Source organism: Sebastes umbrosus, chromosome 5, assembly GCF_015220745.1.
Source record: "Sebastes umbrosus isolate fSebUmb1 chromosome 5, fSebUmb1.pri, whole genome shotgun sequence".
NCBI lineage: Eukaryota > Metazoa > Chordata > Actinopteri > Perciformes > Sebastidae > Sebastes > Sebastes umbrosus.
In genome coordinates this window covers 30,031,635-30,059,541 of record NC_051273.1, presented here as the reverse complement: position 1 = coordinate 30,059,541, position 27,907 = coordinate 30,031,635, and the positions used below count along the sequence as shown (strand labels likewise).

General features: G+C 40.1%; 1 protein-coding gene across 1 annotated transcript; it reads right to left on the bottom strand.

Annotated features, from left to right (window-relative positions):
* Nucleotides 1-99: 99 nt before the first annotated feature.
* Nucleotides 100-27,644, bottom strand: LOC119488491 (nardilysin-like). The gene is made up of 31 exons (XM_037770214.1): nucleotides 27,489-27,644; nucleotides 25,561-25,781; nucleotides 22,974-23,244; nucleotides 22,355-22,436; nucleotides 22,020-22,173; nucleotides 20,540-20,613; nucleotides 20,242-20,337; nucleotides 19,748-19,870; nucleotides 18,903-18,960; nucleotides 18,490-18,563; nucleotides 17,942-18,011; nucleotides 16,879-16,956; nucleotides 16,638-16,758; nucleotides 16,165-16,223; nucleotides 14,931-14,985; nucleotides 13,682-13,786; nucleotides 13,342-13,465; nucleotides 12,165-12,251; nucleotides 11,905-12,024; nucleotides 11,008-11,059; nucleotides 10,746-10,896; nucleotides 10,063-10,190; nucleotides 8,715-8,877; nucleotides 7,376-7,407; nucleotides 6,458-6,596; nucleotides 5,698-5,745; nucleotides 4,749-4,801; nucleotides 4,586-4,669; nucleotides 4,289-4,496; nucleotides 2,434-2,523; nucleotides 100-1,464 (listed from the first exon to the last, which is right to left on the bottom strand). The coding sequence occupies exons 2-31, from the start codon at nucleotides 25,755-25,757 to the stop codon at nucleotides 1,243-1,245; spliced, it is 3,318 nt and encodes a 1,105-aa protein (XP_037626142.1). The 5' UTR covers nucleotides 25,758-25,781; nucleotides 27,489-27,644; the 3' UTR covers nucleotides 100-1,242.
* Between the last annotated feature and the right edge of the window lie 263 nt (nucleotides 27,645-27,907).

The following is a 27,907-nucleotide window of genomic DNA, read 5'->3' as shown; positions in this document are numbered from 1 at the left end:
AATAGTAGTTTCACAAAATAATTTTAACTCAAGATCCATTTACTCACTTTTTGTGGTGCTTTTCAAAATTTGAGGCATTTTAAAAAAACATATCACAACTTTTTAAAATCAATATTATTATTATAATTTATTGACCGAATAATGAAATAAAACTTTTAACTGAAACATTTAATTAAGGTAGTTTTAATTGTCATGGGAATGCAAATGTAATTAATTAAAATTATTTTGGTGGCACTCTCCAGTCTCCACACGTCACAATTTTTTTTTTTTATCACTGGCCACCAGATACAGTTATTGTATACATTTATTTCTTCACATCATCCATTATTACAGTATGAACACATATGTAAACTCATACGTAATAAATTAAAACATACGTTTATTAGTGATACTGGCTGAATTGACATTAAAATGATAGTTCTGCCCTTATCTGTTGTCTGTCTGTATTTTTAACCAGAACCCTGAGTCATCACGCTGCATTCACTTCACCTAGGAATAATTGTACAAATTAGTTCCCAGTTCAAAGCAAGGAAAAGAAAAATAACAATCAGACTCATTTAACTGCATCCGATTGCCATGATGTAGTTTTCGGTGCAGCCCCTTCACAGTAACAATGAACATATTTTTCCTGTTACCAGACCTCGTCACTAACTAAAATTCCCCAAAAATCATATTCTACCTGAAATCTGAGCTGAGCAGTATTTTATAGCAGTGTTCATCATGGACACTCTTTTATCAGTAAGAGGTTTAAATTGTTTATACTTTATTTTGTGTTTACTTACAGCTGATTGAAAATGGCTTATTAGTGAAAGTCATAAGGTTTGAGATAGGTTAAATACATTTAGTCTCATATTTTTGCATATATATATATACTGTAAGCTTCAGTACAATACTCAGTTATTATTTGCCTGTAGACGTCAAGCCTTTATGCTACATTAAAAAAGTGGTTATTTTCTGTTTATTGTTTCAACTGTCGTAAATCGTTTCAGCATGAGATGCTTCATAAATACTGGCCCAGATTTACACTTTTTTCCCACGGGATGTGAATGCAGCATTTTTACAATGTTTTAGTTATTTTGTTTTGTGTGAATACATAAAACAAAAGAACTAAACACACGTGAAATGTCCGTCCTAACAGTTCGATCAAGTACTGTGTCAATGCTAGCTGTTAACATGGTTTATCATTACTATTACGACGGGGAGCTCTTTAGCTCCGTCCTGTCGGTCCGTAGCGAGAGCGGCCTAGCTGAGGATTTTGTGGTATGGGTGGAGCGGGAGGGAGGAGGTGAACGCTCTGATGTCGCTGATGAGCGTAGTTTCCTGGAGCGACGGCGAGGAGGCCGGCAGGAAGGTCAGCTCGCTCACTTCACCGTAGGCCGATGAGGGCGGGTTGTCGGGGCTGCCGGGGCCGCAGCCGGCGCTCGGTTCTGGTGGGTCGTTCTCCTCCACCCCAAAACCAACCACCTGATCGAGACAGAGAATACAAACATGTTAAAGATTGTTTATTTTCTGCTTTTATAGCAGATATTTGCCTTTCCTCGGACTGGAAACTGTTGTCGTCTACATATATTTATACTTTAGAATGCTTGTACCGCTTAGTTTTGCATGTTTAGCCTATTAATTCATTAATAATTAAGACTTTCTTCAAGGTACTAGTCATTGGTTTCAGATCATATCTATTAGAGGTTAACAGATAGTGGATTTTTAAAGGACGATATAACGATAGTTTGGAGAAAGAAACAGCCGAGTCATAGTTTCCTGGAGGGCAAAACAAAGCTGCCTTCCACTATCCGCCAACGTCAGCTCAGCTTTTACAACACTGTTAGCCAAAATGTTTGATAGTTGTTCAATTGGATGCACAAAGACATTGCGTTACTATATCTGCTCTGCCTGCGTCTGTCTCCAACTTTAGCAATAGCTGGTTTGACCACAGAGATGCAAGTGACAGCCAGCTTGACCGCAGTAGCCAACGTTGGGTAGCAAATGAATGTCCTCCCAAGCACCATTAGTGACCCATCCAGATCGACAGTAAAGATAACTGTAACGTTGCACTTTCATTGTGGCAGCAGTGTAAGGGAGCTAAACATTGCCTAATTACATCTGCAGCAGGGCCCTCGGTGGTCCAGCCCTACAAACGCCTTCATTTTCCCAGGATCAGTCAGAATTGCATAGTGAAAGCGAGGCTTATGGGAAACCAATCTTGTGGGTTGTAAAAATAAAACTTTGACAGGCTTGTGCGGTAGCTCTGTGGAGTTCCCGGTGTTAGCTGCCATGATAGAACAGTGTTTTGCCCTCCAGGGCTGAGCGCCAGTCACGTAACTAAAAACTAGCCGATATAAAAAAAAAAAAGTAGTACAAAGAAACTTCTGACTATAACGAAAGTACTTCGTGAGTATTTGTGTCTGCAATTCAAATAATCAAAGGCACACTTACATGTACACTGAGCTTCCTCCTGCTGGCGTTTCTGTGTTCCAGGAACCAGGAGACCAGCTCCTCCTGAGAGAACTGCTTCAGAGCATCAATCTGCAGCAGAGACCACAACAGGTTAGAAACCACAAAACAGGACCAGAACCAGAGACCTGTAGCCAACTGTAAGTACCGCCACACTAGAAATGCTTTGAACCAATACATTCAGTTCTTTTTGATACATGCTATATCTATGTATTTAGAGAAATGTGTTTTCAATGTGTATGTGAATGTTTGACACTTCATATTCACTCAGTTGTCAGTGGGTACAGCAAGCTGAAACTAATTAGGGCCGCACAATTACTTGGGTATTAATCGCTATCAGGATTTTGGCTTCCCACAATGAAATAAACATGATCGACTGCGATATTGACGTTTAAAATGTGTGCTCCGCTCAAAGAAAACTGCTGCATAAGTCAAGTGCTTCCTAAACTAACAGCTAGAGATGCACCGTCAATCAGCAGCCGATCGAAGCCGAAAATCTTCAATTTACAATTACAATTCAGGTATAAACCTAACTGCGCAGCCGAGCAAATAGTGTCTCTGTGCTCTTGTGTTATTTGCATGTATTTTAATTATGTAATATGCATACCTTTGGCGCAAAATTGTCCCCTTTTTATGCAAATGAGCTTCATTGGATAGAAAGTCATATTCCCAAAGATCAACGCTAATAGCCACACGCAGTCACTGTGAAATTATTTATTCTTCAGACAGTTGGTGGTAGCTGAAACGCTTCTATAAGGGGTGTCACGCCCAGACTTTCCATCGATCATGGTATATTAAATCCCAAATACGTTTTTTCTCTCTGTCACGTTTAAGAGTAGTGTTTTTCAAATAATTTTTTTTGTTGACATCCTCATAACATCCCGACAGCAATCTAAAAATGAAACGCTCTGTCATTTCATTCAGCCCAAGGAGCTGTGCAGACCACATACCAACAAGATAGTCAGAGGAACTCTATCTTCAACGCCCCCATCCTATATCCCACCCTAAAGGCAATTATGAATCAGTCAGACATCTACAGTATATTTAGAACATTGGAGAAACTAAACAAAAACTCCAAGTAGACTAGATTGAGAACGAGTAAGCGAGAGAACGAGAGAGGGAGGAAGAGAGAGAACGAGAGGAAGAGAGAGAGAGAGAAGGAGAGTAAGAGAGAGAGAGAGCGCGAGAGAGCGAATGAGAGGGAGTAAGAGAGAGAGAATGAAAGTGAGAGGGAAAGAGAACGAACAAGAGGGAAGTGAAAGAGAGAGAGCGAACGAGAGAGATGGAGGGAGAGAGGGAGAGAAAGGGAGGGAGAGAGAGCAACAGAGAGAGCAAAGAATGAGAGCGAGGGAGGAAGGGAGAGAGAGAGCGAGTGAGAGCAAAAACAAGAGAGAAAAAGAGAGAGAAACAGAGAGAGAGAACGAGAGGAAGGAAGAGAGCGAGAGAGAGAGAGAATGAAAGTGAGAGAGAGAACCAGAGAGCGAAAGAAGGAGAGAGGGAGAGCAGACGAGAGAAAGAGAGAACGAGAGAGCAAGAGAGAGAGAACAAGGGAGAGAGTGAGAACGAGAGAAAGTGAGAAAGAACAAGAGAGAGAAAGAATGAGAGAGAGAAAAAGAACGAGAGAGGGAGGAAGAGAACCAGAATGAGAGAGAGAAAGAGATACAGAACATGAGCGAGAGAGAGGGCTGGAGAGAACGAGAGCAAGAGAGAGAGAGAACAAGAGTGAGTAAGAGAAGGAGAAAGAAAATGAACAAGAACGAGAGAGACGGAGGGAGAGAGAGACAACAAGCATGAGAGAGAGAGGGAGAAAGCGTCAAACAGAACAGGTGTGTCTCACCTCCTTGTTGAGCCTCTTGAAGACGTACTGCTGTGTGACGACCTCAAACCAGTTGCGGTCCACTTCCTCTCCCAGGTGAGCGTCCTCACACTCCTTCAGCTTGATGAGAGCCGTCACCTGGGTTCTGAAGGCCTCCTCGCTCAGACCCGAGAGACGCTCCCCGAAGCTGACCAGGAACTCCTCGATCTTCGCCTCCACCAACTCGGTGCTGCGAGGACAAACGGGACGAGGAGTGTTTTTAAAGAGGGAAAGAAACAAACAAACACGGGAGTCAAACATACAGAAAAGTCAACTCACCTGAACTTGGTGGCCTGTGTTTCTACGGTGACGGAGAATCCCAGCACCCCTGAGGTGTTCCTGCAGGTCGGGTACACCTGGTACCTGGGGATTAGGAGGTTTTGTGATTAAACAGAGTGAACATTACTGATCTGTATACTCAGTTTAAATGACTGACACTGACCCCAGGGTCTCTTTCGTCCTGAGGAAGTCGAAGCAGGGCTCCTCCATGTGCATCTGTGGAGACGGACACAAGTCAAAGTCAGTCCAAAACATTTACCACAGACTTTTCTACAGCAACATAACAGATTGATATGCACTGAAAGCCTGATATATGCACATATGCACTAGCTTGTCGGGAAGGGGGTTAAATAACACTCCAAACTTGCACTAAATTTTGGCGAGGAAAAACTGTCATGGTCATTTTCAAAGGGGTCCCTTGACCTCTGACCTCAAGTTATGTGAATGTAAATGGGTTCTATGGGTACCCACGAGTCTCCCCTTTACAGACATGCTCACTTTATGATAATCACATGCAGTTTTGGGTAAGTCATAGTCATGTTATGATTTAAGCATATTTTTTATGTTAACTGCAGTACCTGTGAGGGTTCCTGGACAATATTTGTCATTGTTTTGTGTTGTTAATTTATTTCCATTCATAAATATATACATACATTTGCATAAAGCAACTATATTTGTCCACTCCCATGTTGATAAGAGTATTAAATACTTTGACAAATCTCAATTTAGGGTACATTTTGAACAGATAAAAAATGTGAGATTAATTTAGGATTAATCATGATTAATTATGGACAATCATGCGATTAATCGCGTTTCAATATTTTAATCGATTGACAGCCCTAATTGAAATTCAATGTCTTGACAAACTGCAGCATTTTTTTACCATATTGGTCTAATATGAAAGATTTTTTTTTTCTTGTTTACAGTTTGTAACAGTAGGGGTTAAATTACATTAACTTATAATACCTGGTAATCTTTCCATAGAGAATTAATATGAAAGTGTTTTTTGGCACAGGGGGGGTCGTCTCACAATTAGGATCATATTGTATTCGTGGCCATATGGTATTTGTCACTAGTATTGGTGAGATGGTAGTAAAAATGTCAACACTCACCACCATCAGCTCCATCAGAGCGTGCTCTCGGAGGTTTTTCAGCCCCGACTGCAACAGAATCCAGATTTAACACATATCAACAAGAGCAGAGAATAAAAAGAAACTTACTTTCCACTACTGTTTAGTGGAAGATTACTGTTTACTGTTTAGATTAGATTAAATTTCAGACTGCAGAAACAGAGAACATAACATGAACAAATGATCATTGTAGATAACTTTCTAAAACAACTTCTGGATCACATCAGGTCAACCTTGAATTATTAAAGGTTCAGTTCACCTAAATAACAAAAAGACATTTTTTTCTACTTTGCTTTTGTTGCATGCAGACAGTTTGGATTTTACTTGCTGAAGTTTGAAGCTATCTAACTTAAATTTCTTCAGCGAATGGAATTTTTGTTTGTGGTGCTCAAAGAATTGAAAAATGACAATACAAACTTGCTTCTTTCCTGAAACAAAGTCTCAGTTACTCAAAATAATGATCAGATTCTGTAGCGTATCCAGAGTAACAGGGACTAGGTTTCTGAAAAGAGATGCTGTTGTTGAAATTTTCAACACACTAAGATTGTATTGCTGTTGAGGCAGAATGCTGATATCTTGAAATCTTGACATTTAAAACTGAAACAATCTGCATGACCAGAGTGAACAAGGGGTATGTGAAAAAAACAGGATTTTAATTTTGTAAACGGAACTTTTAAAAGCATCGTAGATGGCGGGTAAATGTGAATCTGCGAGGGTGAGAAGTGTGATGGTTTTTTCTTACCTGGTAGTAGACGGTGACCTCAGAGTTGGCGTCTCCTTTGTTGAGGGATTTGACTTTACAGAGAAGCTGTTTCTGAGGCAGCTCCACCACCCGGAACAACACGGGGACCTCTGCCGACAGAGGCTGGAACTGCAGCTTCCTGCAGAGACACAGACAAACTAATAACATCACATTTACACACCAGTCTGGACCGGAACACAGCTGGGCTGTGTACTGCAGGAAGAGTCTTCAAACTGGCTGAATGATTCCTCTGTAGCTTAGTCAAAAGTATAGACGGACTGGGTAGTGATGGTTTTGATCCATCTTACATCAATGCAACAAATGTTTCGATTTGTTTTCTGGTAAATAATAAATACTCATTTCAGTGTTCTTCACCTCCAAGATATAAAACCTTTAGAAACCTATTGTGAAAGGTAAGAACGGAGGGAGTGGATCTGGTCTGCGCTGCCTTTGTTAAAGTTGAAAAGAAGGAATAAAGTTTGCCGTCTTGGTTCGGACTAAGGAGCCTCCGAGTTGATATAAATATAAAAATAGGCGCGACTAAACCCGTTCCGCACAGCGTGATTAGTTGATGCCTTTATTTGCGGTGCGAAAGCTCGGAAAAATCCACCTTGTTCCGAAAAATGAAATCGCTTTTTTCGACGCATAATATTCACGTTGTGTGTAAAGATTCATGACAAAAACAACATTTAGAAAAAATATACTGGCGTGTGAAAAAAAACTCCCCCCCCCGTGAAAAAAAGGTCTTAACACTGCAATTTAGAAAATGGTCAACGTTTAAGTACCTTCTTTAAAAAGTTAAATGTGAAGCTTTCAGTCTTAAGAGTGTGAATTTGATCAGAAGATCTGACTTTTGAATAAAACATCCAACACCAGAAACGCTGAGAGTGCAATAAAGAAATGAAGCAGGATACTCACTCAATGTAATACTGCAGAAACTCTTTGGACTCCTGTTGAGGGACACAAAGTGCGTTAGATTACAACTTTTCAAACTGGTTACCTCAACAGGACATTTTAATATAACAAGGGGAACAAACATCTGCGTGTGTGAGAGAGGAGTTGGTTTTGAAAAATGAGATTTAAGAACAAAATCTTAAAATAAACCAAGTTAGTCCGGAACTACTTTCTACTACTTTCTAAGAAATAATCTGAACTAAAAAAGGTTCTGTCAATTATCCAAAATAATGAAAGATAAATTGATTTCATTTTTAAATTAGATTTGATTGGATTTTGGAAGGATAATGAGCATATGGGTTGAAAGGTATAAATGTGTTGAGCCTCAAACCCAGCTGTGTTGCAGGATGATAACTCTGCGCATACTGTGTACATCGCTGCTGTGCAGGGTGAGGAAGAGGGATGTTGTCACTAGAGCTGCAAATGAAAACAATCGGCAGCTCTTTATATCATGAAGTCATTTTTCAAAAATGAAATGTCAACTTGCTCCGATTCCAGCCTCTGCTGCTTTTCTTTTGTCTCACACTAAACTGAAAGCAAACTTAATTATCGTCGGGTTTTAAGACAAAAACAAGAAGTTTAATGATACTGTCTTGATATTTCTCACAGTTTTCGGATGTTTTATTGACCAAAGAATTAATCAATAATAAAAAAAATAATCGTTAGCTGCAGCCCACTAGTTGTCACTAGTAGTTGGCATGGTGAAGTTACTCTTTAAATCATTACAACTTATTGAATTAGGGGACATAATGTGCAATATCATAGACATACTTATTGAACATTTTGAATTAACCATATATTTGTACTTCAGATTTGATATTGTATATACAATAGCTACAATACATACAATAGGTATATGCCACTTCTCATACATATCTATATTCAATTCACCAAGAAGCAGGTTTGAGAAGTGAGCAACTTCTGATCCTTACTGTTAACCTTATTTATATTTTGGGATTTGTGGATTTTGGATATCTGTTTATTGATATTGCATATCTGCACTCTTTTCACACTTTGTACTGCAACTGCTGCACAACAATTTCCCTCAGGATAAATAAAGTTCTACCTTATCTTAAATGTCAGCGATTAAAGTTTTGAGCAGGACAAAAACAAACTATATTCCATTCACCTCCAGTATTTTCAGAGAAACATAAACAGAAAAAACGAAACTACAGTGGAATTATTTTTTGTAATTTAGGGGAACTGACTGTTTGTAGTATTCTAAACGTAAAAGTGTTTGTATTGCTCTTCAGCTGTACGTTTCTGTTTGGTTTTCTACATCACAGACGTCAGTGTGTCTCACCGTGCTGGTGAAGTTTCCCTGCACCAGCCCCTCGGCGTACAGCTCCGACTTCAGCCCGGTGACGAAAGTCATGAGGTCATCGACGGTCAGACCCTTCGTGACGGCCTGATACTTCTGAATGACCGACCAGCGACAGTGCTCCAGGATCTGCAGACGGACGTCCCTGCAGAGAGACGGATGGGGAGGAAAACCCAAGCCGACACAGAAATCACTGTCAGACTTCCTTTACAGAGGCAGCTGCTGCTCAGTGAACCTCTCTGTTCGGTCACATGTTTTTATTAAATTACAAACTATGTTGTAGAGTGGTAACAATTAACCAAAAACAAACAGAGATCTGTCAGAGATTTGACTACATAGATACACTGTTTTCTGTATTAAATCAAATCAAATTAAAAAGTTTACAACTCAAATCTTTATAGTTGCCCTTTCACCACAATGTCTGTTGATTTAAGGGCTGATGATGAAGGGAAAGACCTGAACATCATCAGAATTATGATGATGGGGAAAACATATATATTTAAATCTACAATTAGAATTACAGCCTCGTGGGTTTACGCCTCCGCCAACCAGTCAAGTAGCAGCTTACATCCATGTCTGTCCGAAATTTCATCACTTCATCATTTTATCCTATCAGACGTTTGTGTGAAATTGTCATAAGTAGCATATGAATTCTTGAGTTATGGACGAAAATGTGTTTTGTAAGGTCACAGTGACCTTTGATCATCAAAACCTAATCAGTCCATCCTTGAGTCCAAGTGAATGTTTATGCCAAATTTGAAGAAATTCGCTCAAGGCGTTCCTGAGATACCGCGTTCACGAGAACGGGACAGACGTAAGGTCACAGTGACCTTTGACCTTTGACCTTTAACCACAAAAATCTAACCAGTTCATTCTTGAGTCCAAGTGGAAGTTTGTGCCAAATTTGAAGAAATTCCCTCCAGGCGTTCCTGAGATATCCCGTTCATGAGAATGGGACGGACGGACGGACAACCCGAAAACATAATGCCTTTGGCCACGAAGAGGCATTATGAAGTATAAAAAATTGAAGTTTTGAAGGTTCATTCATCATGTTGACATTTGAATTCTAAATATTCGATATAGCCCTACCTGGTACCCTCTGCAGTTGAGGTAAATAAAGGCCCCAGACACTATTTGAGAATTCTCTGCATTATTAAAAAGTGAAAATATGAGATACTATCGAATCCTAATAAATTTATCTGTAAAGTTTTTTTTATCTAGATACCATTAGAATTCTCTGACAATGTGTTGGTTATATAAAAATACTGTTTACAGTGTGTGTGTGTGTGTGTGTGTGTGTGTGTGTGTGTTTGCAGTGTGTGAGACGTACTTGCCCAGCCTCTCAGGTTTAATGAGGATGTTGAAGTAGGTTTTCTTCAGCTGCTCGGAGAACATGTTGAAGACGCCCGGGTCGGCGCTGAAGTCTGCCAGATGATCCACGATCAGTTTCAACAGCAGCTGAAACACCAGTCAGGAGGGAAGTCAATGTGGTGGAAAGTAATTCAGTACATTTACTCAAATACTGTAGTTAAAGGTGGAGTCTGCGATTCTAATCCAAGACACTTTTTTGTCAAATTCCGCAAATATCTCCTGATGGTCAGCTAGCTGTCCGTTACACACAACACTTGTTAGTAGGATACATTCATTGTTGGTTTGGGTCTGCATTTGTTTTGTTGACAAGCGTAAAAATATAGAATATCACCAGAGTTTTACTTAAAACCTTCAATTTTTTGGGGCCACTTGAGGGCAGCAGAAACAAGTGTTAAGCACAACATTGACATATCAACATATCATCTTTCTAAATTGATATGTTGAACTTGGTCATTCATTTGGAGCGGTGTTTGTGTCCTACTAAGTCCTACTAAGTCCAATATTCACTCACTTTTAGCTCTGTTTTTGGTCTCTACCATCTCCTGGGGGAAACATCCATCTCTTTGAGCTGCTAAATCCTCCACCGTGTTCACCAGCTAGTCTTTAATTGTGTCTGTTAGTGTGTACGGTGCGTCTGCTCACCGGCAGTTTGTGGTTGAAGCCCTTCAGTCGGATCACCAGCCCGTGCTCTCCGGCCACCAGCTTGTACTCCAGCTGAGCCACGTCGGCCTCGTAGGCCGGCTCGGCCAGGTTGTGAGCCAAGACGTTCACGAAGATGTCAAACAGAACCAGACTGAAAGAGGAACAACACGGTGAAACACAACAGCCACAACCTGTCCTCCGTGGTGGTTGTAATAAGAAGATGAATGATGATTGATTTGAACACGTATCAGCGGTCTCTTACTTCTCAGGACTCTTCTGAATGATCGGGGAGATCAGGTTGAAACGAATGTAAGCTGAAAGACAGAAAACATTTTTACTGAATGAATCATTTATCATTTTACTTTACTGAATAAACTGAATGTAAGTAAATGTATATGCGTAATAAGAAATAATATATAAACAGAGATTGTTCCAGTTTCTCATTGAAGATAATGTTACACTGAGTTAAATATTAAATACAAAATTGGGACTTATTCTAGATGTCTGTATATTCACATCTCCCCCAAAGGAAAATGTTTGGTTAAAATACATGTTTGGTTAGACAGAGGTTATAACTGAAAGTTATCAGTTGTCTGGTAGCATTAGTAGGGGACACATTGACTGCTTATTGATATAGATTTTAATATCCGATCATATTTACATGAAACACAAATATTGTCAGGTTTATAAAGTAACCATGATTTAAAGTGTCCACCACGTAGAGCTGTTTAACCTGAACAGGGTAATTAATGCTCCCAGTGTCCACTCTAGATATGTTCGAAGACAAAAATATTGAAAAAAGGATTTATGTTTGATGTGGGGTTTTTTTTCAACTAAATAATTCAATGACCTTGTTAAAAAAAGAATATGTAACAAAAATGATTTGTTTTAGACGTTTAACAGCTGCTGAACACACGTCCATTCTCAGTGTTTGTGACCTGGAGGATGGAAGTTTCCACATCACACTTGTGCAAGTTTCATACAGGACCATGACTGGCTGCAAACTAGTTGTGATGTCATAAATCCTGCAGGTACGACCTGGATGTATGAACTACACTGCGGACTGGATTTTCTAGTGTGACAAATATAGTGACGGCTGAGTCGTATGAGCGGCTCCAGTACAGGTTGAATTTAAAACATTCATGCTTCCTGCACTCACCTTTGGGGATCTTGAACTTGTTGTCCTTCTTGTACCACAGGCAGCCTCGCTCGTTGTTCACGATCTTGACAGGAAACTCAGTGTCCGGACAGTCGGACGTTTTCAGGGTGAAATCCGTCGCTGCAGAACGAAAAATAATAAAAAAAAAAAAGAAGAAGAAGAAGAAAAACTAATTAACGAATCTAATGATTCAGCTGATCATGTTTTTACTTGTTAATCTTTTGTAGAATCAGTACAGCATATGTTGTGTTTGTACTGACCGATGAATTTGTTCTCAGCGGGAAGGTGGAGTTCAGGGTTGAGTTCGAAGTCTCCCGCCCAGCGCTGACCCCACTCCTCTGGGATGTCTGATGAGACAAAACAAACACATCCCAAGTTTCGTATAAGTGCAGTTTTTCATATTTAGTTGTTCGGTTGTTTAAACTCTGGTCCTTTCGTTTCAAAAGTAAGAAGGAGGACACATGATTACAGTCAGTCTCGCGATTCCAGACAATCTGAGATCTCTGCCTACCGATCGTCTGGGCATTTCTAAATGCAAAGTTGTGGAATGGCCGAGAATGACCTCTAACAAACCTACGCCACTTACATGTCCTGGATTCGGAGAGGCCAATTACAACCATTTATATACATGCATAGGGACATACGGGGGTGCCACATGTGGATAACACGCTGTTATTGGGCTACATTGTCCAGGACGCGGCTCCAGGGGAGAGATCCGGCTCCAGTCCCATTCTGGAGCAGTTTACTGGCGGGAGGAGATTATTTTTTAAATTTTTATTTTAAACTTAAACTAAACTAAACAACAGCAGCAACAGTGAGTGACCCGTGTCTGTTAGCACGTCAGCACTTAGCAGAGCAGCTGTAGCAACAAGAGTCGTGTGCATGTGTTTCTGCTACTTCTGCATGTCACCGCCCCAATATGAAAGGCCACCTTAAAGACTTTGGATTAGTTCTGCTATGCAGGTTTTTTTTAAACTCTATAATTATTTCCACACAGCTTTAGCAATGCAACCGGTCTCTATTGAGCGAAGCATTTAGAGACTGACTTCTGAGCCTAACACATTATTTTTCAAATTATTCAATGGGAAATAAGTTGCATTTAACAAAACAAAACACTCACTGCCTACAGCACACATTTATGGCAGCTATCCATTTCCTTGTCTGCAAATGTTGCACCCATATCTGGGTCTACATCTTAGGATGAATATGTAATAAATAAAATGTATCATTAAATATTAAATTCATGTTAACTGACAAGAAATGTCTGCATTCATTTACACTCACAAGTGAATTTCATGCTTCATACAGTAGATGTAAGCTTATCTGGCAACAATAAACCGAGAAAACAACGATAACAGAGACCAAGAGCTGCAAGTGAGATGCTCTGTGTGTATGTGTGTGTGTGTGTGTGTGTGTGTGTGTGTGTGTGTGTCGTACCTTCATTGTTGTAGCAGGTACCGAACCACTTCTCCCTGAGTGGACAGTGTCCTTCGTTCTCTGGTGACAGCAGCAGTAGGTTGGCTCTGTCGGGAGTCAGCGGGGACAGAGCGGCAGTGATCACCTGAACACATAAAAACATACAAAGTTATTTTGACTCAATATAATATAAATGTTTGTGTACACCTGGCATGCATGTAGTAATCTATGAATTCTAATATTTTTTCCTCTTCTGCAGTACTTCTATTTTAGCCAAATTTACATTCCCCCTCTGAACTTCTCAGATTCTCAGGTCTCAGACTGATTCTGGATCAGATCTGGGTCTTGTGGTCCCGGTTACCTGCGGGTCAAACTCAAACATGAGCTGGTCTCCGGTCAGGAAGTCTTCTTTGGGAAACAGCTGCATGTTCTCACAGATGTTCTCCACAAACTCGATCGGATCCGTCTGTCAAAACCAGAGATAACATGTTTAATCACATATTTACATTTTATTAAAACACACATCAATGTTCTCATTTATTTCATTGATTAATACAAAGTTTTCATGTCTTTTTTTGCCTTTATAAATGATTCAACAAGTGTCTGACATTTTATATTTGATCTGTTTTGGTTCAGTCTAAACCCAATTAATTGACATTTCAATATAACTTCTAACTTAAAGATTAGGGCTGTCAAAGTTAACACGATAATAACGTGTTAACGCAAATTTGTCTCAACGCCACTCATTTCTTTAACCTATTAATGCAACTTGGGATTTTTAGGTTGTAGCGGGCTCAGTTTTAAAGCAAGAGGGAAGCTTCTAGTCAAACTAGAAAACCTAAAGGAATCCATTGGTGCCAACCATTTCATACTGGTTTGTGGACACAGAGGCTAAATAACGCTCCAAACGTACACTAAATTTTGGTGAGGAAAAACTGGCATGTCCATTTTCATAGGGGTCCCTTGACCTCTGACCTCAAGCTATGTGAATGAAAATGGGTTCTATGGGTACCCACGAGTCTCCCCTTTACAGACATGCCCACTTTATGATAATCACATGCAGTTTGGGGCAAATCATAGTCAAGTCAGCACACTGACACACTGACAGCTGTTGTTGCCTGTTGGGCTGCAGTTTACCATGTTATGATTTGAGCAGATTTTTTTATGCTGAATGCAGTACCTGTGAGGGTTTCTGGACAATATTTGTCATTGTTTTGTGTTGTTAATTAATTTCCAATAATAAATATATACATACAATTCCATAAAGAAAGCATATTTGCCCACTCCCATGTTGATAAGAGTATTAAATACTTGACATGATAAATGATAGACAGGCTCATCTCATTTAATTCAAACTCTATTATTTCTATCCTTGTAATCATCATCATCATCATTATCATTATTGTAGTTTTGATGATCACAACTTGTGAATTATTTCCTCCTTCCAAAATTGCATCATCACAGAGAAGAAGCTGATTGATTTGCAAACACAACAACGTCTGATTGTTAATCACCTGCTGACTGAACTGTGTCTTGTTATTTGGCTGTGAACACATTCATTTACACACAGTGTTTGTTTTTTAACAGTGTGTGTGTCTGTGCTGCAGTACCTGCTCCTGATAGTGGAACTCGTTGGCTTCGATCTTCTGAATTTCTTCATAGATCCTAAATAAAAAAAGCAGTAGTTTGCTGAAATATAAAACTTTATAGAGCTACAAGACACAAACAAAGACAAGCATGCACACATACCTGTGTGTGTTTATATGCACACAATATGGTTATTGTTGGCTTTTGGGAGTTATTCAACAATTTAAAAGAGCAATTTTTATGTTGCTGTCCTCAGAAACTGTATTTTTAGAAGAATTTTTCCGCACTACAGTGACATCTTTGTGCGTACACAAAGACATCAGAACTGTCAATGAGTTGAACGGCAAAGAAGCAGTGCAATTTCACAGATTGTGTCGCAGCGGAGCAGCTGTCGTTACGCGCGGCTGTGACTATTTATAGCGTACGTACCATTAATTCACCATAATTTTGCAAACCATCATCGCAGTGATATCTCAAGCAACATTATCAAACATCAGAAGGGTGGTTGATGATTAATTCATAGAGCTCATGTTGAAACAGACTTTACAAAGTGCTTCACAGTTCAGGATAAAACTAAAAAAGAGTATTAACAGGGAGATTATGGTTTAAAAGTTCATAAAAGAATGATGAATTTCATCTCATAAATAATTTAAGTTTATAACTGCACCTTTGATTGATATTTTACAGAGCGCTGTGTAGACTGCTAAAATAAAAGCACTCTCCCCTCACTCTCTCTCAACTCTTACTTCATGTCCACCTCATCAGTTCACAGGCAAGATAGATTATTTCATTAGCATTTATTCAGATTTTTCCAGCACTACATTGTAAATGTTTGTCTGTGAGTTATGAATTTTGTTGTCTGAAGATTGGACGGGGAAAAATGTTTTTTTTTTCTATTGTTGGACTTTCTCTGTTGTCTGTAAATGTATATGCATCACGCACATCCTGGCATATGGATTTATGCATGCATATACTTAAGCTCATGCCGGTTGGGTATAGTTATATGCATGACATTATAATAAAAATGTCATTCATTCATTTATATAAATATTGTATATTTACTTTTTAAATCCTAATTTTCATGAAAACAAGGATTCCAGTTTCTTTTTTCAGGTTCAGGACTTCCGCTAAAAAACCCATGTAAACAATTTCTAATAGGGTTTTTACATGCGCAGTAGAACGAGGGGAAAGATTGTTACTGCAGCGATGCATCATGGTACCCAAAATATGTGTGTATGTGTTTGTGAGAAGCCTGACCTCTGCTGGGGGCCGAGAGTCTGTAGCATCTTCAGGTACTGGAACACAAAATGGACCACCTGCACAGAGACAAATAATGAAGCATTTAGATATAAAAAACAACAACAACTATTTTGTCCTCTTCTTCTTCTTCGTTGGAGACTATTTAAACTGCTGAGTGACCTCAGAGTTAAAGCCAGCAGCACCAGTTTAAGTGCTTCTCATTCCCCACCACCCCCCAAAAATACATTTAATTTCTGACGTACACATGGTCTCTACCTACAGAAGAACAGACCTACAGAGTTAAAACCACTGTCAAATCCCTTGTCCATGTGTGTGCGTGCATGTGTGTGTGTGTGTGTGCGTGTGAGAAGGCTTGTACTGCCATCTTTGTGAGGACCAATTTCATTTTTTTTGGTTTTAAGGTTCAGGTTAGAATTAGGTTTAGGGATCCTCACAAGTATAGAAAGACAAACATGGGTGTGTGTGCTGACCTGGTAGAAGTTCTGGTAGCCCTGATTGGTGAGGGTGATGGAGATGGAGAAGATGGAGTAGGTGGTGTTCTGGTCGAAACCCGTCTCACTGTTACCTCCAAACAGAGCTAGAGCCCAGCACCTGAAAATACACACACACACACAAACAGATTATATACTATGATTACGTGCACTTATTTTAACATTTACTTATTTAACATTTACTATCAGTTTATAATCAGTTAATTTCTTCATGACTCACTTCTTCCTGAGCAGAGACAGGATGCTGCCGGTTCCTTCATGTCCGATCAGCCAAGATATGTAATGAAGAGGCTTTACTCTGGCAAAAAACACAGACACAAACTCTGTGAAGTCTAATCAGACTAAGATACAATGAGATGAGTGTAGGCGCCAGTTTGACTCGTCTGTCCATCAGCTGCACTGTGATTCGTCTGTCTCGGTGGGTGCAGGAGGTGACACCCAACATTTTCTCACATTGTTCCCAAAATCATTCTTCCGTGTTCTACAAAATCAACTCAAAGAGCCTCACTGCAGAGATGCAACACCACCAACTGTGGTGGAAAGTAGCTAAGTACACTTAACTAAGTACACTTAAGAACAATTTTGATGTAGTTGTATCTCAATCTCGGAACCCATCAGCTATCGGATTGACGACAGCTAAGCCTCAGGGGCCAAGGGGCTATGTTTCTCGGGTTCCGGTGTAGCCAGCGGATATCTGGGCCAAGACTTCCTTTTCCATGCGCTGCTCATTGCCAACAGTTTGATTAGCAACTTGAGATTCGAGACTGGAGTTGGAGTTGAGAGACGACGCGTACGACTTGATTGTTTCACAAGAAGCCAGTTTACAAGATAAAATCATCGTCAGACGATAGCCAGTGGGTTCCGAGATTTTTCAGCCAACGTGTTCCGCCTCTTTCGCTCTCGACAGGGACTGTTTAAACCAAAGCCCACTCAAATGTGATCAATACTAACATTACTCAGACTACAAATGGAAACCAAAATGCTTCCGATACCAAAATCTTGTCCCATTGATCACTAAATACTCATGACACAGTTAAAAGTAAAAAATATAACCAAAAAGTAAAACTGCCAGTTGCAAATGAGAGGGATGATATTTAAAGTTTCTGATAAATCAGGGTGGAGAACTTGTTTGCCAAAACAAATATCAGTGCTCCAGTGTAGAAACACATTGGGTTCAGTGTTAATCCAGCTTCTTCAGAACAATATTAGTAAACCTGCACCTGCACATTTTTATATATATTCTTTGTTTAAGGGTTTTAAAGTTGTACTGGACGCTGACTCACCTGTAATGTTTCCCCTGCGGCGGTACGGCCCAGCTGATGGTCAGAGCATGAACCTTCCTCACAGGGACGACTGTAACACACATGTTTGTGTATTAGTATGTATGTAGTGTTGAAATTAGACCAAAAAATCCTTTTGATAATCATATCGTAGACCCGCAATATTAATTATAAGAAAATTATGATTACAAGTTTAGATTTCTCCAATTATTTAAACCTTATTCATGTGATACAGAAAATGTTATATAATTTAACTGGGGATACATTTATTGATCCCCTGGGGGGTAAATTAGGTGTTACAGCAACACTAGCAACAGAACAGATCTGGATATAAAAAAAAATAATAAGTAGAACTAAACCGTGACACAATATAAGAAATGTATATACAAGTACACACATAGATAAATAAATAATAAGGAGATGTAGTAGTAGTACATGTGCCAAAATATATTCTATTTTAATATTTATTAAAGGGTTATGGGATTCTAGATGTATATATGATTACATGTATATAATATACAGTAAGATTAATACTAGCACTACTATCTGACCTCTGTAGAGATGGTTGAAAGCTGGTGTGTCAAACGGCTGCTGGAGATGAGAGAAATCGGCTCGAGGTTCACCGCTAACAAACAAACAAAATCAAATAAATGTTACAACACAATATTTTCATTTATTTACATATAAGTATGTACTGATTTTATGCCTCGATTTTTTTACATTTGTCTCTCTCTATATACGATATGGTAAAAACAATTGACAAACAAATAATTAAAACAAATAAATCTTAATATGGATCCCTTAGATTTTGTGACGAAGATACATACTGAGTGGGACATTTTCCAGTGTAAAAATAAACTCTCTGGTGACCGGTCTGGCTCTAGTTTGTATACAAGTATCTCATGTATTGCATGCAGTGTTTTATACTGGTAGGAATCACTACAAGTAGTGATAGTACACTTACTTGTTAGGAACTTTGATGAAGATCTCTCTCACCCACTGCTCCAGAGTATCCAGAGTCTCTAAACAACAAAAAACACTGTCAGAAAGCAAGAGGGGAAAGGAGGAGAGGAGAGGAAACAAGAGAAGAGGAGGAGAGGAGAGAGCGGGGAGGAGAGGAGGAGAAGAAACAAGAGGGGAAAGGAGGAGAGGAGAGGAAACAAGAGGGGAAAGGAGGAGAGGAAGAGAGGAGAAGAAACAAGAGAGGAGAGGAGAAGAGGAGGGAGCAGGGAAGTGAGGAGCAGAGGAAACAAGATGGGAAAGGAGGAGAGGAGGGGAGGAGAGGAAACAAAAGAGGAGAGGGGGAAAGGAGAGAGTGGGGAGGAGAGGAGGAGAGGAAACAAGACGGGAAAGGAGGAGAGGAGAGGAAGAGAGGAGAGGAGGAAAGGAGGAGAGGAGAGCAGGGAGGAGAGGAAACGAGAGGAGAGGAGGATAGGAGAGAGCGGGGAGGAGAGGAAACGAGAGGAGAGGAGGATAGAAGAGAATACAAGAGGGGAAAGGAGGACAGGAGAGGAAACGAGAGAGGAGATGAGCAGGGAGTGGGGAGCAGAGGAAACGAGGAAACGGGGGGAAAGGAAGCGAGAAGGGGAGGAGAGGAACCCAGAGAGGAGAGGAGAGAGCGGGAGGAGAGGAGGAGAGGAAACATCCAACAACTTTACATTCCGGTGTGTAATGAGCATTATATCCTCACAGACCTTAAACTCTAAACACTTAAACCAGCTGCAGTAAAATCAGCAAAAAAAAGACAAAGCAGACATCTTCAAAGATCCTCTGCAGTTGTGATCATCTCGGGAGAGTTTTTGAGAGTACCTTTGGACTGAACGGTGAGCGTCATGTAATGAGCAGAGTAATATCTCCTCCAGAAGTCTCTGAGCCGCTGGTAGGTGTTGATTTGCTTCTCTCTGGGCTCGTGCTTTAATGTCTGAGCGTTACCTAACAGGAACAGATGTTCAATAGTGAGGCGACATCAAACCACGTCTTTCCAGGTCCATCAACTTAGAAATAGGGACTTTTTACAAGCTTTAAAAAGTCATTTAGAATGAAATATGTGACAATTTCATTACTGGAATAAGTGGAAATTGAAAATATGTAAATTAGAAGACAGCTGGAAGAAGAGCACAACAATTATGACTTCTAAAACCGACTGTAGTATTTCTATTCAAGACCATTTAAAACCTTACATTTTTAATTTTTTTGTGGTGTGTAAATGTTTTTTTTTCTATATTGAAACAACATAACAAGTCTCTGGCATTTAGTGGAAGAGGCACAATAATAAGAGCATTTTACGACTGTGTTGTTCTTACCCCAGCAGAATTTACCCATAGGGTGTCCTGGTTTAGCCAGACTCCCAAACAGCATCTCCTTACGATGCGAGTCAGACGGCCTCGCTAACTGGTACTCTGAACAGGAAATGAGAAAAGAGCCATGGAGTTAAAAAAAAAGGTGTGAAATAAAGTGTGACTGGAGCTGAAAAGTCTGGTGGTTACTTCAAACCAGAACACGAGGAGCATAAATGTGTGAAAACATCACCTAAAGCAGATTACAGGGGCACTGGTGCAGAATACAGAAACAGTGTGACGGTGTGTAGTTTATATCGCTCACCGCTGTCCACAGCCTCCACCTCTCTGTCAATGGCATCCTCTATCATCAGAGGACAGATGAAGAACTGAGCCCACCTGGAGCAAAAACATAAATTGTCAAGTGTTCAGTGCCACTGATATGTCATGAAAATGATGACAAACAACATTCAGGGTCAGCTGTCAGCTTCAAACCACCAGCCAACTGAAAAAAATATATATAAATGAAAAAGTGGACGGCCAGAAAAAGTTGAAAAAGGAATAAAAACCAGTGCTGAAATTACACGTAGGACGACCGATCAGTGAATCAACAAAACGTTTCAACACTTCAAATAAGTGATTAACATTTATCAGACAAAGTGTATATCATTCTCTGGTTCTCCAATGTGATGATTTCTCTGTTTTATACGATTGTAAACTGAATTTCTTTGGGTTTTGAATTGTTGGTCGGACAAAACGAAACATTTAAAAGACGTCACCGTGGACTCTGGTAAAATGTGATGGCTATTTTTTCACAATTTCTGATGAAAGGAGGAGTGTGTTGGATTTAGCGGCATCTAGCGGTGAGGCTGCAGATTGCAACCAACTGAAACTTCTCCTGTGTGCCAAGCTTGTCGGAGAACTACGGTGGTCGTCGTGAAAACGTGAAAAGGGGAATGTCCCTATCTAGAGCCAGTGTTTGGTTTGTCTGTTCTGGGCTACTGTAGAAACATGGTGGCCTGCTCTCTATGTAGATATAAACAGCTCATTCTAAGGTAACGAAAACAAAAAAGATTCTTATTTTCAGGTGATTATACACTAAAGAAAACATACTTATTAATATTGTATTCCATTTCTGCCAATAGATCTCCCTAATTGTTACACACTGTACCTTTAATCCAAAAAAACAAGGTACTAATTGATTATTAAATATTCATTAGCTGCAGGCCTACTGTAAAAACGACTCAGCTTTCTGCTGGTGCAAATGAACAACCACATTGGTTACACATGTTCTCCTACAGAGGGAACATTTTGACAGCTGTTTTATGTAGATGTCACAGACTCAACCTGAGAAATCCACCTGCAGAACAAACTGCAGGCGTTTCCTCTTCCGACCTGTTTGCCGGTGTTTTGTATCCACCGACTGCTGATCTAAAAACAGCGACAGTAACAACGTGGCGTCAGAGAGGACATCATTTAGCCTGTTGGAGAGCAGCTGAGTGCTTGTGGCGAATCTTTAATGAACTTGTTGACCTCCCATCAGAGAGCCAGATGGCCCATGATGAGCTGCCATCAACACAAACACACAGGACACTGGCCTTCACGACGGGGGGGGGGGGGGAGGACGCCCAAAAACACATGTTCTCACAGGAATACCTGCGTACCAGCCTATGGTGCACTGTCAGTTACATACTGGACCCAACTAGAGCTCTGCCACAGCCTCAGGACCATTCTGGTTTGTGTTTGCTTAGTATAAACCTGCTAAAATTAGGTAACAGAGTTAATCTGCGTCGAACCAGCCTCACCTGTCGAGCGCCTCTCTGAAATACTTCCTCTGCACGTCGAACTGGAAGATTGTTCTCTCACAGTCGGTGGAGGCGTTGTCGCTTCCGCCGTGCTTCTTCAGGAAGGCGTCGAAGCCGTTCTCCGCTGGGTATTTCTCACTGCCCATAAACACCACTGAATATCAGGGAGGAGGGAATAAAAAAGAAATCAGGAGAAGGGATTCATTTGCTAGAAAAAACACAAAACATGATTTTCTTAGGTTAAATGCTCTGCATGCAAATTGCAAAAACTACAAGCTAAAATGTGTAGATCTAAGGAGCTCTCAGACAGGGTGCAGCATTAAAGATGGACTCACTGTGCTCCAGGAAGTGGGCGAGGCCGGGAAGGTCATCCGGGTCACTGAAGCTCCCCACACTGATGCACAGAGCAGCTGCCGCCTGGAAACAAACACACAAACTTTCAAAAGTGTACTTGAATCTACTCACTCAGCATGCTGAAGACTAGGGGTGTAAGAAAATATCGTGAATATCAAATATCGGGATATTATGTTTCATGATACTGTTTTGATTCTCAAAAACACTGTATTGATTTTTAACTAACTAAGTTTATATGCAAAAATGAAAAAAAATTTCACTGAGATTTTATGCTTATGGAGGTCTGTTTTTTATACTATGACAGCTTTCTGAAAATTAGATTTAAAAGAAATTGCAATATATCGCCTTGCTTACAGTACCACAATATATCGCAACATATTGAATCATAACCCCTGTATCGTGATATGTATCGTATCATCAGATTCTTACCTTTGGACAATCATGCGATTAATTGCGATTAAATATTTCAATCGATTGACAGTCCTAAAATATGTATTAAATACGGACATCCATGTGAAGAAAACAAAGCCTCATCACAACCCCTGCTTCTTATTTTAGCACACTTGATACTTTTGATTAGTGAATCTTTACGTCACCCACCTGCTTCTCAGAGCTCCCTTTCTTCTTCTTCCCCGCGTTCTCCTCGTCCAGCTCATCAAAGTCGCTGTCCTGCTCTTCCTCTTCATTCTCCTCCTCGTCCTCCTCTGACCCCTCACCAGAATCCCCTTCTTCCTCAGCTCCCCCCTCTTCCTCCTCATCCTCCCCGTCATCTGTCTCCCCCTTGTCTCCATTGTCACCGTCTCCCTTTCCGTCCGCTCCGCTGAAGTCCGAGATGAGGAGCACTCGGAGGCCGTTAGTCAGCTCGATGTATCTGCAGAGAGAGCGGGACAGAATCAATAATAGTAGCATAGTATATGATAGTAGATGATAGTAGCTTTAAAGACAAAGGACACTCTCAGACCTGTGGTTCAGTTACATTATATTACATTACATTCATTGACACTTTTGTCCAAAGTGATTATGTTGCCACGGATTCAGTGACATACGCTGAGTTACAACTTGAGTGCTGTGGTTTTCTTTAGCCTATATTAGTTGACATTTAGTCAAATTGTCTCCATTAAAGGTATGCCGAATCATCTCTTAGCAGCTCCTGTTTGCAGAGTAGCCATGGATGTACAGGCAGCTATCATTGGATTACTTTCATTCTGAAGAAAACGTAAAAACATGATGCTTCTCAGGCAAGTTCTGAGGCATCTTTTTTCTATGATTTCTAAGTGGATTTATGGATGTTTATTCACGGTGGCCATTGGAGATGAAGATATCCCACGACAGTGTGAGTCATACTGACTCTAAAAAAAATGTGTATCATGTCTGTGTGTTCAGATTTGACTGAGTTATGATTCTGAGAAAGAGCATGATTTGTGACGCAAATTGCAGCAGTCGATCGCTGAAGGGTTTTTAACTCTATCGCACTAGGGAGGCGTCTCAGAGTTTTAAAATCGCTGACCACAGAAACAAAAGATCCTGATGTCTTTTAGTTCTGGTCTGGTTCGTGTTCACACTGACTTATTACAAATGAACCAACAGCTGTAAACAGGAAGCCACTGACAGGTAACCTTACTGAACCACGTGTTTAAAGGTTTAAAGGAGTTTTCACATAAACAAACAAAAGTTTGTGTACATTCAGTGTTTCTCACCAAAGCTCATTGTTTGTATACTTGAGGTCAAACAAACACGATTAATTCCTTTCCTTTCCTTCCTCATAAAACATTTGTAAAGCTGATTTTTATATCTTGAATCCCGCATTATTTACATCCGTGCCCCAATCCCAATGTCCCCCCTAAGGACGTAAACCCTGAACCCTCAAGGATTTAACTGAGGTCACCTGGTAATGGTTGCGTGTGAGAGGCCGCAAGGGCTTGAAATGGTTTAAATATGAATGGGGCACAACTATGCGGCGACATATCACGTTACCTTGACAATGCCAACAGTGGGTTTATATTTTATGTTTTTATTGCCTATTGAACGTCTTCCAGACTCTTGCCTTACGAGATGAGAGCTAACTGTCAAACCAGGTGTGTAATATAGTCTAACGCTTGCATTCCTCTGATTTAAAGACTAAAACTTAAAACACACACTATCTGGACAATCTGCATCTATCTGTACTACCTGCAACCACCTCTTCTAACCACTGGTGCACTTTAAACTTTGAACTTACTTTACACTACATCCCATATACTATTTTATAGACTGCACATATTACATCTATTTATTGTACACTACATGTTTTATTGACGGATGGTACACGCTATGTTCATTCACTATTTTCATTCACTATGTATATTCTGTATTTCTATTTATTGTTTTATAATCTTTTTGTACACCTGTACCTCTGTACCTGCGCTTTGCTGCTTTGACACCTGAATTTCCCCCCAGGGATTAATAAAGGTTCATCTTATCTTATCTTATCTTTATCTTATTTCATGTGTTTTTTATGTACCATCTTAAATCCTTAATGTTAATGTTTCTGTGCAAATTTAAATATGCCTAGCTGAACACCCGTGTGCCGTTCTCTTTATTTACCTTTTGATTTTACGCCTCCGGGCTTCCTCTGGTAACCATGGTAACCCTGTGTTTAACGTCACAAGGCTATGAATTGTTGGTAATTCCCTCAGGCAAAGCCTGCTGAAATGCGGACTTTCGGAAAGCATGCATAACAGGCTCAAAATATTTGCGAGAGAACCCTCACCGACTTCACGATTTGACAGTGGCACAGCCCTAAACCTCACAGACTTTGCAGGAACCTGCCTCAAAGTCTGTGAGTGTGGACATTGGGATTGGGTCTATGTTTACTAGCTAGCGGTCGTCTTCTTCACTGCCTTTTGTGGGCACACTGCTCCGCTTCTCTGCACATTAATGCCACCAACTGTCCAACATCAGAACGGTGCAAAATTGGCAGCAACAATGTGTGTGTTTATTTATCTTCACACAAACAGGTAAAAATGGGACAAAAAACAGCTGTCTTGTATAATAATATTACAGAGGAGATTTCACTCACTTTTTAAATACAAAACATATCGTAAAGAAATGTAATAATAGTTTATCTGTTTAATTCGTGCTAAAATCTACCATCACAAAGTCCTGTCTGATGTCTAACATTTAAACCAGACACTTTTCTCTCTCTCACCTGTATTTCTTCGGGTCACTGGGTGATCTGATGATCTGTGGGTCTCCCTGGTCTTCTGCAGCAACTCCTCCATCTCCGCTTCCATTTCCAGCAGCTTGGGTCCTGACATCCTGTGGTGGCGGCGGCTCACCCTGGTCTGGAGCAGATACCTGTCCTTGTGCACCGCCACTGCTCACTGACTTGTTGGTCTGAGGCATTTTGAGTCCACTGGAGTGAGAGCGCTAGACACACAGGAGAACACACATGTTCATAAATACATATAGTATTGTAGGTCATGTTGTCATGTCAAAATTCAGCATAAACCTTGTACATTTTCTGGAACCCCAACTGTGAACCAGGCCTGATCACACAAGTGTTGGACATCACTAATGCTGTTGTGGCTGAATGGGAGCAAATCTGTGGAGCTGAAACAATTAGTCAACTAATTGCTTAGCCGATCAACAATAAATTAATTTGCCAGCCACTTTGATAATTCAGTAATTCATCAAGCAAAACCACCAAACATTTTCTGGTTCTAGCTTCGTCAAATGTAAGGATTTGCTGCTTTTCTCAGGCCCCCCCCCCTCCCTTAGTTTACTTGCTTAGTTTCGCTTAACTCCTGGATGTCTATGGGATCATAATCATATTATTTTATCCCACTCAACAACTAAGCCAAGATAGCTTATTATTGCTGTTTGACATACTTTCAGACTACACCAAACACATAAAAAGGTCTGTCCTAAAGCCTTTAGTAGTTTCTGACTCTGGCAAAGTGGGAAAAACAGCAAAATTCCCCAAAACTACTGCATCTCTGAACTATCTCTTAAACCAAACCACACACTATTCTATGCGTTGTTTTGGCAACTAATTTAATAATTACTGATGTAATATTTAGACCTCTGGTCTAAATAATTATTGAAAACTAATCAACAGATTATAGGACTACTAACCATGAAAACACAAAGAGGGTAATAGATACTAAAAGAACTTTAAATGTTGGAAGCTGAAAAATCCAATTAGTGTCAGCTGAACTTCAGATACCATTTTAGTACACAACACAGACTGTGGATTTTGTCCTCCATCACTTACATTGAATTCACTTTAGTAAGGAATCTCTTCACAGCCAGTAGACAGGACTAATACTTAAAGTGATTAGTCACTGTACATAAGGGCATATGAGTGCTGCTTGAAGATAGATTCATGGACTTATCCTTTAATCAGTGATGAAAATAATCATCAGCAGGGATCCAAACAAATCCCTGCAGCCAGGTCCCAAAATCTGGAGGAAAGCCTTCCCAGATTAATGCCCATAGCTGTGTAACACATATTCACATAAATGAATATCTATTAACATATATTTGTAAGGAGATACTGCAGTTATTTCATGGTAAACATGAATCAAATGTATGCCGAATTATAGTGTCATCTAGCTAATGTTTCACAAACTATCGCGAGTCTAATTTAATCAAGTGTGATTTTGCCGATAAGAGAGGCCGAATGAACAGCTTTGATTTTATAGATGCAGTTTGGTGGCACCGTGTTATAGCGCTGTAGAACTGCGTCCGTTATTCACCAGCCAACAGAACCTAATGTTAATATTCAGTGATTTTAACAGATGCACTGTCAGGACACGCTGGGAAGCTAGCAAGCTACATGTTTGAGCTTTAAATATTCACAAACAACGTCATTTAAATTACTGCCACTTCAGAGACAGGCAGTAGTTAAGCTAGACCGTTATATATGATGGTAAAGTAGTTGATGTAGCTGCAGAGCGGCGTCGTTAGCTGTGTATTAGCTCTCAGTAATCCTGTTGTTGAGAAGGACACCACGCTGTTTAACAGGTAATTAGTTCAATACGAGTCGTTTAGTGGAGCCGATAGCTTCATCTGGCCTCTAACACATGGCACAGCAGTGTGGTTTGTTGTGCTTGGACGTAACGAGACGCTCACCTTTGTTCTGCTGGAGTAATGTTGATGAAGTTTAGGAGTTTCGCTTTCAGTACAGCCGCGTAGCGTCGGTCAGCTAGCAGAAAACAAAGCCTGTGATTGGCTGAGAGCTAATCCATCCCAGACACACGGGCCGTCTGATTGGTCGAGTCTGTGACGACAAAGGTAAAGTTTGGTTGAAACACAGAGTAGTGATGGGTCATGATAATACTAGTGGTTCTCTCAATGATGATATAAATTGATATAACAAACTGGTTTATGTTGTATTTTTAATCACTAACCACAACAATAACAGAATAACTCAATTGTTTGAATAACTCAGTTGTTTGTTATCAGTATTATGTAGACATATTATTTCTTTATATTAATCTTGTCTCTAGGTGGAGGCTTCAGATAAGTCCAGTGGGTTTTTTGCCTCTCCC